The sequence below is a fragment of the Panicum hallii genome, chromosome 7 (assembly GCF_002211085.1).
Source record: "Panicum hallii strain FIL2 chromosome 7, PHallii_v3.1, whole genome shotgun sequence".
Taxonomy (NCBI): domain Eukaryota; kingdom Viridiplantae; phylum Streptophyta; class Magnoliopsida; order Poales; family Poaceae; genus Panicum; species Panicum hallii.
In genome coordinates this window covers 18451080-18462103 of record NC_038048.1, presented here as the reverse complement: position 1 = coordinate 18462103, position 11024 = coordinate 18451080, and the positions used below count along the sequence as shown (strand labels likewise).

The following is an 11024-nucleotide window of genomic DNA, read 5'->3' as shown; positions in this document are numbered from 1 at the left end:
CAGGTTATCGAGATGCTGCCGCTGCTGACCTAGCGGGTGACCCGCTGCTGACAGACGATAATATAGAGAACCTCAAGAAGGCGCATGACTTTGCCATGGTAAGACCTTAACACTTTTCTGTTGGTAACTATGTTGAGTTGCTTATCCGAACTTCCCTCTTTATGCAGAGTGTGATCGCCCACTCCCAGAAACAAGCAGAAAAACTGAAGATCCTTGAGAGTGACCGTGAAGAACTTGCTGCCCTGAGAAGACGCGTTGACAACGAGAGGACGGAGAACTTGCATATCGAGAAAGTCAACGTCGAGCTCCAGCGACAACTCGAGGAACAGAAGAAGGAGCTCGAGGCACAAAAGCATGCGCACCGGGAGCAGCTCAAGGAGCAAAAGAAAGCGCACCAAGGTAAGCCATTGCTTCCCTCGGGTACTTGCACTGTATGACTCATCCTGGATTCTGAAAAGCTTTCCACCACAGAGCTTAGGAGAATCTTAATGAGTAAAGAAGAGCTACTTACTGATGTGAAGAACCTGCTCTATCACCGTACAGATGACGTCGAGAGGCTGTAGAAGGTGATCGGCGACACTGAGCGATAGTTCGTCGACAGCCTTCAGCGAATCAAGACGCTGGGCGAAGAACTCGAAGACCTCAGGGGGGCCGCCCGGGAGCTGGTGGACATGGTGGATCCACCGGAAGAAGGCAAAACAAACCCTCGGCCCCTGCTAGAGCGGCTCCGCGAGGCCCCGAAGAAAGTATTCAAATTCCTCTCCGAGGCTCCTGTCACATGCGTCAACAACGCCCTCGCGATTGTGAAGTCCTTCCTGCCAAACGCGCAGCTGGAAATATTTGCTCAAGGCATGGTGGCGGACTGCACCGAGGATCAATTTGATAGATACCTCCTAGAAGCCCAACCTGTATCAGAACGTATAGTTCAAAGTGTAATGCAGGATTAGGGTACTGAATACAAGTATTCACTTCCTTGTATATATGGTCTCTTGTGATGTCTCTACTTGTTTGTGTGCCTTAGCTGAATTGGAATCCAGGCTTAAAAAGGCTAAGTAGTAGACACTACCCTGGGTGCAACGACCCTAAAGGTAGCCCTAGCTCCATGTAGGAACTTATCTAACAAGTTGTCCACAACCCGAACTCGTGGGTCAAAAACTATTAGAAAAGAACACGAGCATCGTCGCGCGATTGCCAAGCTTAAGGCAAAACTACCCCGAGTGCATCGACTCTGGACGTAGTCAGGGTTGCTCCTCATATGAGCGCGCTCCGCAAGTTAGGTAAGACCCGGACGGACGGACCAGACTTGTTGGGAGCAAATGCGGGCGTCGCCGCTGGTCTGCCGTGCTCTTGGCAGAAACAAGACTACCCTGGGTGCCACCACTCAGGATGTAGTCGAGGTAGCTCTTTGTACGAGCTCATCCAACCAACTGGGTATAAACCAGTTGATCGGATCGATTACGTTGGGGAAAATGCAACTGCTGTCGCGTGCGACCATCCAAGGTCGCGGTGGAAGTCGATATGTAGAGGGTTTAGGCGGAGCGGAGGGTTCTGTCAAAAAATGAAGTCAATAAGATATGATCGTGGCCGTAGCCTCCATAACATCCATGACAAGAAGTCGATTTATACAAGTACTGCTCATGACAGTAGCCTCCTTGTGTTCGTAAAGGGATGTACAAACCGAATCTCGTGGCGCATAGCCTCCGAATTGATTCGAGGAAGAGAGATCTTCTAAACCCCCGGGGATTCAGCTATCACCAGGCATCTTCTTATGGGTACAACTTGCGCAGGTTCTGGATGTTCCAGGAGTTCGGGATGTCCTGACCCTTGGGACATTGTAGTCGATATGACCCTGGCCTTGTAACTTGCTTGACGAGGAACGGGCCCTCCCACCTTGAGTTGAGCTTGTGTAGGCCGGATTCATCCTCAATGCGACGCAAGACCAAATCACCAACGCTGAATGACCGCTCCCTCACGTTGCGATCATGATATCACCGGATCCCCTGCAGGTATCGGGCTAACTGAATAAGAGCGGTGCAGCGAACCTCTTCAATAGAATCAAGCTCTAACTGCCTCGCCTGGTCCGTCTCGCCTTCATTGTACATTTCGACCCTTGGAGACTTCCACATGATATCGGCTGGTAAAATAGCTTCAGATCCGTATACGAGGAAGAAAGGCGTTTGTCCTGTGGCTTTGGACGGCTAAGTCCGAAGCCCCCAGATGACATGTGGTAGCTCATGCACCCATTTGCCTCCCTTCTTGCTGTTTTCATCATAAAGTCTCTTCTTGAGGCCGTCGATTATCAAGCCGTTCGCCCTTTCGACTTGTCCATTGGCCCTTGGGTGTGCGACCGAGACATATTTAACTTCGATGCAAGCATTCTCGCAGAACTCCCAGAACTGGTTGGCCGTGAAATTTGATCCCAAGTCCGTGATGATGGTGTTGGGGAAGCCGAAACGGTGCAAAATATCCGAGATGAAGTCGACAACCCGATCAGGTGTGAGCTTGGCTATCGGCTTGTACTCAATCCACTTGGTAAACTTGTCGATAGCCACCAGAACATGGGTGAGACAGCCTGGCGCCGTTGTGAAGGGCCCAATCATGTCGAGGCTCCAACAAGCAAAAGGCCAGGATGGCGGTATAGTGATGAGGCTATGGGCTGGAACATGAGTCTGTTTGCCGAAGAATTGATAATTTTGGCACCTGCGCACGAGATCCTCCGTGTCGGTCACTACAGTGGGCCACCAAAAACCGGCCCTGTATGCTTTCCCAACCAGCGTTCTTGAAGCTGCATGGTTTCCGCAGACGCCCTCGTGGATCTCCCACAGTATGTCGTAACCATCTTCCTTTGTGACGCACTTCATGAGAACTCCTAATCGAGCGCCGCGCCGATAGAGCTTGCCGTCGACCAGGACAAAACCCTTGCTTCTGTGCAGGACGCGTGCCGCCTCCGCGCTCCTGGCGTCAATTCCCGCTGGTAGCCTTTGATCTCGGATGAAGTCAATAAAAGCCTCTCGCCAGTCCTCCCCCAGCACCATAACCTCTCGATCGGGTTGTTGGGGACCCGCGTCGATGGTTACCTGCGGAGAAGACTTGATGGATGGCTGCTTGAGCTCCTGGACGAAAACTCCCGGCGGGACCTGAGCACGTGTTGACCCCAATTTGGACAGGATATCCGCGCCAACATTGTGCTCCCGCAACACATGGTGAACCTCCAAGCCAGAAAATTTGCTTTCCAACTTGTGCACTTTCTGTACATAAGCATCCATCGTCTCCTTGTTGCAGTCCCATTCTTTGTTGACTTGTTGAATGACAAGAAGAGAATCGCCATACACAAATAGTCGCTTGATCCCTAGTGATACCGCCAAACGAAGCCCGTGAAGCAAGGCTTCATACTCGGCTTCATTGTTGGATACCGCCCACAGGATCTGAAGGACATACTTCAATTGTTCACCTCGTGGATAAATAAGCAGAACACCAGCGCCGCCGCCGTCGAGCTTGAGGGACCCATCAAAGTACATGGTCCAGTGCTCTGGCTTGTCGACTGGAGTTGGGACTTGATTCTCCCTCCATTCAGCCATGAAGTCAACTAGAGCTTGTGACTTGATTGCAGTGCGTGGCTTGAAGTCGATTGACAAAGCCCCCAGTTCCACTGCCCACTTGGATATACGCCCCATGGCATCTTGATTATGAAGAATATCCGCCAACGGGAAATCCGTGATCACAGTGATCTTGTACTCGTCAAAGTAATAGCGTAGCTTTCTTGATGTGATTAAGATTGCATATAAAAGCTTTTGAACAGCTGGATATCGTACCTTGGATTCAGAGAGGACCTCGCTGATGAAGTAGACAGGCCTCTGCACTCCAAACGCATGGCCTTCCTCACCTCGCTCGACTGCAATAGCACTGCTGACAACATGAGTTGTTGCCGCAATGTAGAGTAGTAGATCCTCCACTAGCAATGGTGCTGTAAGGATCGGAGGTGACTGAAGGTGATGTTTCAGATCCTGCAGGGCCCGCTCAGCCTCCTCCGTCCATTGGAACTTATCTTGGCGTTTCAGAAGCTTGAAGAAGGGTAGTCCTCTCTCCCCGAGTCGGGAGATGAACCTGTTCAGGGCCGCCATACAACCTGTTAACTTCTGCACATCCATGATTGTGGCCGGAGCCCCCATATCAGTGATGGCCGTGATCTTTACAGGGTTGGCTTCGATGCCCCGGTTGCTAACGATGAACCCGAGCAATTTTCCTGAAGGTACTCCAAAAACGCACTTGGTAGGATTGAGTTTCCACTAAAATCTGCGTAGACTGCTAAATGTTTCCTCCAAATCTGCAATCAAGTCGCTGGACTCCCTGGTCTTGATGACCACGTCGTCCACATAGGCTTCAACATTCCGATGTAGCTGATCCGCAAAGCACATCTGGATCGCACGCTGATAGGTCGCTCCTGCATTCTTCAACTCGAAAGATATGGTTTTGTAGGCATATGTCCCATACGGGGTGATGAATGCGGTCTTGATTTGGTCCTCCTCCTTGAGCGTGATCTGATGATAACCTGAGTAACAATCAAGAAAACAAAGAAGGACACAACCAGCCGTCGAATCGACAACTTGGTCAATGCGCGGCAGCCCAAAATGGTCCTTTGGGCAGTGCTTGTTGAGATCAGTGTAGTCGACACACATTCTCCATTCATTGTTCTTTTTCTTTACAAGAACGGGATTTGCTACCCACTATGGATGGATTACTTCTTTAATGAATCCAGCCGTGAGAAGTTTAGCGATCTCCCGTTTGATGGCCTCACGCTTATCGTGAGAAAAGCTTCGTAGGCGTTGCTTTTTAGGCGTAGCCTTTGGGTGTACATTAAAAGCATGCTCGATCAACTCCCTGGGCACCCCTGGCATATCCGCTAGTTTCCATGCGAATATGTCTCGGTTAGCCCGAAGGAAGCTGACGAGCGCGAGTTCCTATTTGTCACCTAAGCCCGCGCCGAAGACAGCGGTCTTAGATGGATCTCCCTCCTGAAGCTGGATCGTCTTGAGGGCCACATCATCAGTCGACTAGATGCTCGACTTGCTGGCCTTCTTGGAGGGAATCTCCAGCCCGGACTGGGAAAGCTGCTGCGCGGCCGCGAGTACTTCTCCTGAAGCATCTGGCACGCGAGTAGTCGAAGCATACTGGATCGCCTCCTGATTGCAGTCGTACGACTTCTTTAAGTCGCCATGAAGAGTGAGTACTCCACTGAGTCATGGCATCTTAAGAAGCAGATAGACGTAATGCGGCACTGCCATGAACTTGGCGAGTGCCAGACGACCCAATATTGAATGGTAAGTAGATTCGAAGTTAGCCACTTCGAATTTGATGAACTCAGTACGATAGTTCTCCCGCGTGCCGAAGGTGACTGGGAGGACCACTGTACCAAGCGGGTGTGCCGCGTTACCTGGGACGATGCCGTAAAAGGGGGACTTGCTGGGAACCAGCATGTCCTTGAAATCCAGGTCCATTTTCTTTAGAGTGCTGACGAAGATGAGATTGAGTCCGCTGCCGCCATCGATGAGGACCTTGGTGAGCTTGACCTCCGCCACCACAGGATCCAGAACCAGGGAGAACTTACTGGGCTCCGAAAAGCTCGTCCACTGGTCGTCATGAGAGAACGAGATGGGGACCTCCGACCAACGGAGTGGTCGTGGTACCGTCGGCTCGACGGACAAAATCTCCCAGAGAAGCAGCTTCTGGTCCCGCCTGGAACCAAAATCCTCATCTCCCCCGAAGATGACGTTCACGACCTTCGAAGCGTCTTGAAACTTCGGGTTGCGCCCGTGGTCCTCTTGATTGTCGTCCTCGGGTTCTTTGTCCGTAGGCTTCTTGTTCTTCTTTCCACCACCGGAGTTGCTGAACGTCCTCCGAAGGTGGTAGCAATCAATGGCGGCGTGGTTGGCACCTGGATGCATTGGCACTTTTTCTGTATGAGCTTCTCGAACTCCTCCTGCATTGTCGACTTCTTGCCCCGCGAAGGATGATCGATAGCTGCGATGATATCATCTGGCTTTCATTTCCGGGGTGGACCCGAAAAGTTCCGCTGGCCTTTGTCGTTGCAGTTGTCGTTTGGGCATCTCAGATTGCTATCTTGATGCCGCGGGAACCGCTCCCGCTTCTTCTCCTCCTATTCAGACCAATCGTGCACCATATCACGAAGGCCCGCAACAGTCTTCGGCCTGTTCCGCTCGAAATCCCTGTAGATGCCTGGGTCGGTGATGCCGTTGTAGAAACAATCGATGATGTCATCCTCCGAGATGTTCGCGATGGTGGCGCAGATGTCGAAGAAGTGACGTGTGTAGGACCGCAGGAGCTTGTTACGTTCCTGCTTACACTGAGCAAGATCATGATGAGTACCTACACGAGCGATCGCTCCCTGGAAGTTGTCGATGAAGACCTTCTTGAGGCGCTCCCAGGAGTCGATTGAGTTGTTGCTGAGGCTTTCCAACCAAGTGAGCAGCGCAGGGTCCAAAGCCATCGGGAAGTAGACGACTTTGGTGATATTCGAACCCCCTGCGACCTCAATGGCTGTGGAGTAGCAACGGAGCCACTGGTGAGGAGCTTGCTTGCCGTCGTACTTGGTGATGCCGATCGGTTTGAAGCCCTCGGGATACTTGTAGCTACTGAAATGTGCAGAGAAAGCTAGGAATCGGTCGCTACAATCAGTACCTTTGGTTTCGACTTCTTCGCGGACCTTGCGCCTGGAGGAGATCACGGTCCGCGCGTCGCGACCTTCATTGATGTGATGGCGCAGGTCCTCTAGAGGAAGTCGATGATTGGCCTGTCGCGGGTGACCTCCTGGCTGTGGCTGCTGCCCCCCGCCAGGGGCCTGGCTTCCGCGAGCGTTGTCGTTGCTGAGCTGGTGTCGAGGACGGCCGCCAGCCGTTCGGCTGTGAGCCTGGCTCCGACTCTCCCCCATGCGCTCCTCCCTGATGGTGGACGCCGGGTTGTGCTGATCCAGCTGGATCCAAGCCCTCTGCGCGTAAAGGAGTGCTTGACGCATATCTGGATCGTGACTGCGCTCGAGGATGGCCGTCAACCTGGCGATGTTGGCCACCGAAGTCCTGAAACCCCGTTCGCTTACGGCAGCGAACTCAGGATCAAGCTCACGATGCATAGACCGCCTACGCTCGTTGGCCCTCCTCCGCCGGATTGTGCGGGCCCTGTTCCTGCCCCTCCGCGCCTCACGATCGGCGTCGTTCTCGTCACCGGCGTTGGCTGTGATCTCATCTTTGGAGATCGCTTCAAAGTTGATGATGGGAAGATCCCCATCGTCCTCGCCTTCTTCCGCCATTAGCACCTGGTGTGAGGAAAGCTCATGAGAGCTTGTGTCGACTAGTTCAGTCGACCCCTCCGCCACGGTAGCTAATGGTCTGCCCTCTTGAAAGGGTAAGGGCTCGAGGTGAGCCACAAGTCGACCCTCTGCCTCGAGTAGATCGGAGAGCACCATGCCCCTCCAATGCACAATGCGCCCCTCCGGCAAGGAGGTGATCACCAGATCACTGGCGCCAGAACAACCCGAAGCCCCCCGACACGCGGTGGCTTCAAGCTTTCCGTCCTGGAGCAGAAAGTCCAGGTCCTTCTCTAACATGGAGAGAGACCCAGAGATGTTGGCCTCCTGGAGATCAGTGGTCGGTTTGCATGAACCAAGTTGGGATCGGCTATGCAGATCCCTAGATTGGAACGAGTCCAACCCAAGGGAAGTTGCCGCAACACTGGATGAAGTCGAGCCTGGAGCTGTCTCCACCTCGATCTTTGTTGCAGAAGCATGGAGCGGCAAGTTGTCGAGCCCGTCGATGAACTTGTCAAGGTTGCTGCGGGGATCCGCAGTGGAGGTCTTTGGCCTCATGTCGACAAGGAATCGCCGAAAATTGCCCACACCATCTGCGATGCAGACCCACGAGCCAAAAATGAATGTCGTACCCTGGGAGGGAACTGACCTGATGAATTTGAAAGATGCCATCGAGCTCGCTGGTGGATCTTCGACGCGCTCCCCTACCTGGCGCGCCAGCTGTCGGTGTTTAACCGGCTGCCCACCGACGGATATACCCAAGGTGGTAAGTTTTGGGTGAGGAGATGCCGAGATCAGGAACTCGAAGGTGCAAGGAACACAAAGCTTAGATAGGTTCGGGCCGCAAGACACGTAACACCCTACGTCCTGTATGGTGGTTTGTATTGCCTTTGGTGTAGAATGATCTAGAGATCATGTTTTGAGAGGGGTCCCTGTCCTCCCTTATATATCCGAGAGAGCAGGGTTACAAAGATATTAACCAACACCAGCTAAGAAATCGTACCAAAACATATCTCGGGTTGATTCCCCCTGTATCGGTTAACCTTATCTCCTATTTAAACGGAATAAATAAGAGATAAACAAGATGAATAAGAGATAAGACAGACTTAATCTCTTAAACCTCTTTAAACTACGTCATGTACCCAGTCCCGTGGCCCCGGGTCTGACAGAATAGCTGCACAAATGGTGAGAAGAAATGGAGAACTCGGGTTGGAGGAGGAGGCGGAGAGGGTTTATAAACCATACCATTCTCACCACCAGCCCTAGCCATGGGCTAGCCGTGAAAATCATTTTCACCGCCGGACCTATTGTCCACTACGTCCAACCACTATAGGACCAACGGTGAAAATACTTGTGGTAAAAATATTTTCTGTAGTAGTGCTATGTGGTGATGGGCCGGGGTCCCCAGCACTAGGCTCCAGGCCACTTTCGAATCCAGATATATGCCATATCCGCATGACAGGTGGGCCCAAGGAACAGGAGTGCGCCTTTTGTTTTGTTGATTGATGTCCCACGTTTTGTTAGGGGGTGTTTAGTTTGGAGGGGCTTAATATGAGCCAAACATGGTGTTTGGTTGTAGGAGCTTATAAAAAGCTTCTGCAGTTAGTAATGACCATTCTATCCCTCATTAATGCTGAGTAGGTAAGGGAGACAGGGGTAGTGGGAGGAAAGAGAAAGATATTTTGGTGGGGTCCATAGAAAATAAGCCCTATAAGCACCTTTTGGAGGGGCTTATGGGCTTACAGGGCTTATAGGCATAAGTCTCACTTATAGACCCTCATGTTTGGATAAAAAGTGGCTTATTTAGGGCTTATTGGTGGGGTTTATAATAAGGCTCTCCAAACTAAACACCCCCTTAATCATCACCAGCTGCTAACATGTTAATACTACTGGAGGTGCTGGATGGATAGAAATTTCTGATAATTTTTAATATGGTTTTGGCTGTGAGAATGTGAAGCACACGAAAAATTACAGATAATTTAATTTGTGCATTGTATAGTCAACTATGATTCTGTTTAATCTCAGTTCGAATTCTTTGGCTTCCAAATGTTTTCTTTTACTCTTTGTGTTAAAATGATAAAGTGCATCCGCAAGTCTTTAACAACGTCATTTTGTAAGTAATTAATTGCCTCTCGAAATGTAAACTACAGTTTCAGATCCATATATAGATGCCATTTTTGGTCATTGGACTGCATTTTGCACTTAATTTGTGCCTAGATACAAAAAACGATAGACCAATAGCCCACAATCTGTTAATGGGCCTTTATATCCAGCACTGTATACCTATCTAAATTCAATGGCCGCATATAGGCGCCAGCTATTTCAAATATCTCTAAGAAAAGAAAAGGGAAAGTTTTCACAGTTTTTTTTATATACTCAAGCCGATAATTTGTTCTTTAGCCGCAGAATATCTTTCTCTCTATCGTACAGTGGTGCCTTTTGAGTTTTTAAGCTTTTTTTCCTTAGTCAAAGGTAAAAAAGTGTGCAGTACTACTAAATTAAGCAGCATTTATCAATCGGTGCCACTTGTTTTGGCTCTAATTTAACTACCTGTTTCTTTTTCTCTCCCATAATTAAGTGCAACAAAAGAAAGAAGCCATGGTTTGGAGTAACATATAAGCATTGTTATTGCTCTTATATTAAATATGGATTCCATTTCTAGTTTTGTAAAGAATTTAATATAAAACCAGACCGTATTCCATCGTCCGTGACACATTTCATCTGAGTGATTACTCGATCACCCCTTTTTTTTTACAAAATATTAGAGAATGGTTGATCTAGAGGCATGTTTCCAAGTTAACATGTACAGTGCTGCCACAGTGCCACATAAGCACATATATAGTATCTCGTCTCAGAAACATCATACGCACCAGTAGTTAGACATGGTACCTCAACTTGAAAAAGATACAGCAAACACGAACATGGTAGAAACGCACCCGTGGCCTTCAAACTAGCAAACTCTTGTCAATCATGCATGTAAGTTCGAAAATGCAGGAGGAAGGAGAGGAGACACATAAGACTAGGATTATCCTAGCTACTAGATGCATTCTACAGCTAGCTAGGAGCAGCTACCATTAACCGTTCGTTAATTCCCTACATCAACTACTTGCATAAAATATGCATGCATGGTCTACATCAGTCTACACTTCATTACGACACTCTCATCATGTGCCTCTCACTCCCAGGCACATCCAAGCCTGAGCTCAAGATCCAACCCCTCCTCCTCCACGGCACCGCCGCCGCGGCCGTAGACACCAATCCCCAGCTCCAAGCTCACCTGAAGGGCCGCCGCCGCCGCAGCGACCGTCGTCGTCGACGTCGTCGTTGAGAAGAAGCTGTAGATCACCGGCTCGGCCGTGGCCGCGGGCGCGGCGGCGCAGTGTGGCGGCGAGTAGTTGAGGTTGGGCAGCGGAGCCCTGTGCTGGTGGGGAGCAGCCTGCGGGTTCGAGCTTGGAAGGGGAGAAGGGTACGCCGGGCAGCACTGCCTGAGCCTGGCCCTGTCCCTCCGGTGGACGTTCATGTGGCCACCCAGCGCCTGCGCCGACCGGAACTCCCTCCGGCAGTAGCCGCAGGTGTAGGACGACGACGACAGCGACCTCTGCGGCGGCGGCCACGGGAAGCAGCCGGCCAGGCTAAAGTTGTGGCCCGCCGGCGTCCATGACGGTAGCTGCTTGAGGACGCGGCCATGGTCTCTGCTGCTCTCCAT

At 50.9% G+C, this 11024-nt stretch overlaps 1 protein-coding gene across 1 annotated transcript; it reads right to left on the bottom strand.

Annotated features, from left to right (window-relative positions):
* Window positions 1-10493: 10493 nt before the first annotated feature.
* On the bottom strand, window positions 10494-11024 carry LOC112901704 (transcriptional regulator SUPERMAN-like). Its single transcript, XM_025970668.1, has one exon. The coding sequence runs from the start codon at window positions 11022-11024 to the stop codon at window positions 10494-10496; it is 531 nt and encodes a 176-aa protein (XP_025826453.1).

Excerpts from the sequence above, each read along its gene's own strand:
- LOC112901704 (XM_025970668.1), bottom strand. The coding sequence starts at position 11,024 with ATGGAGAGCAGCAGAGACCATGGCCGCGTCCTCAAGCAGCTACCGTCA.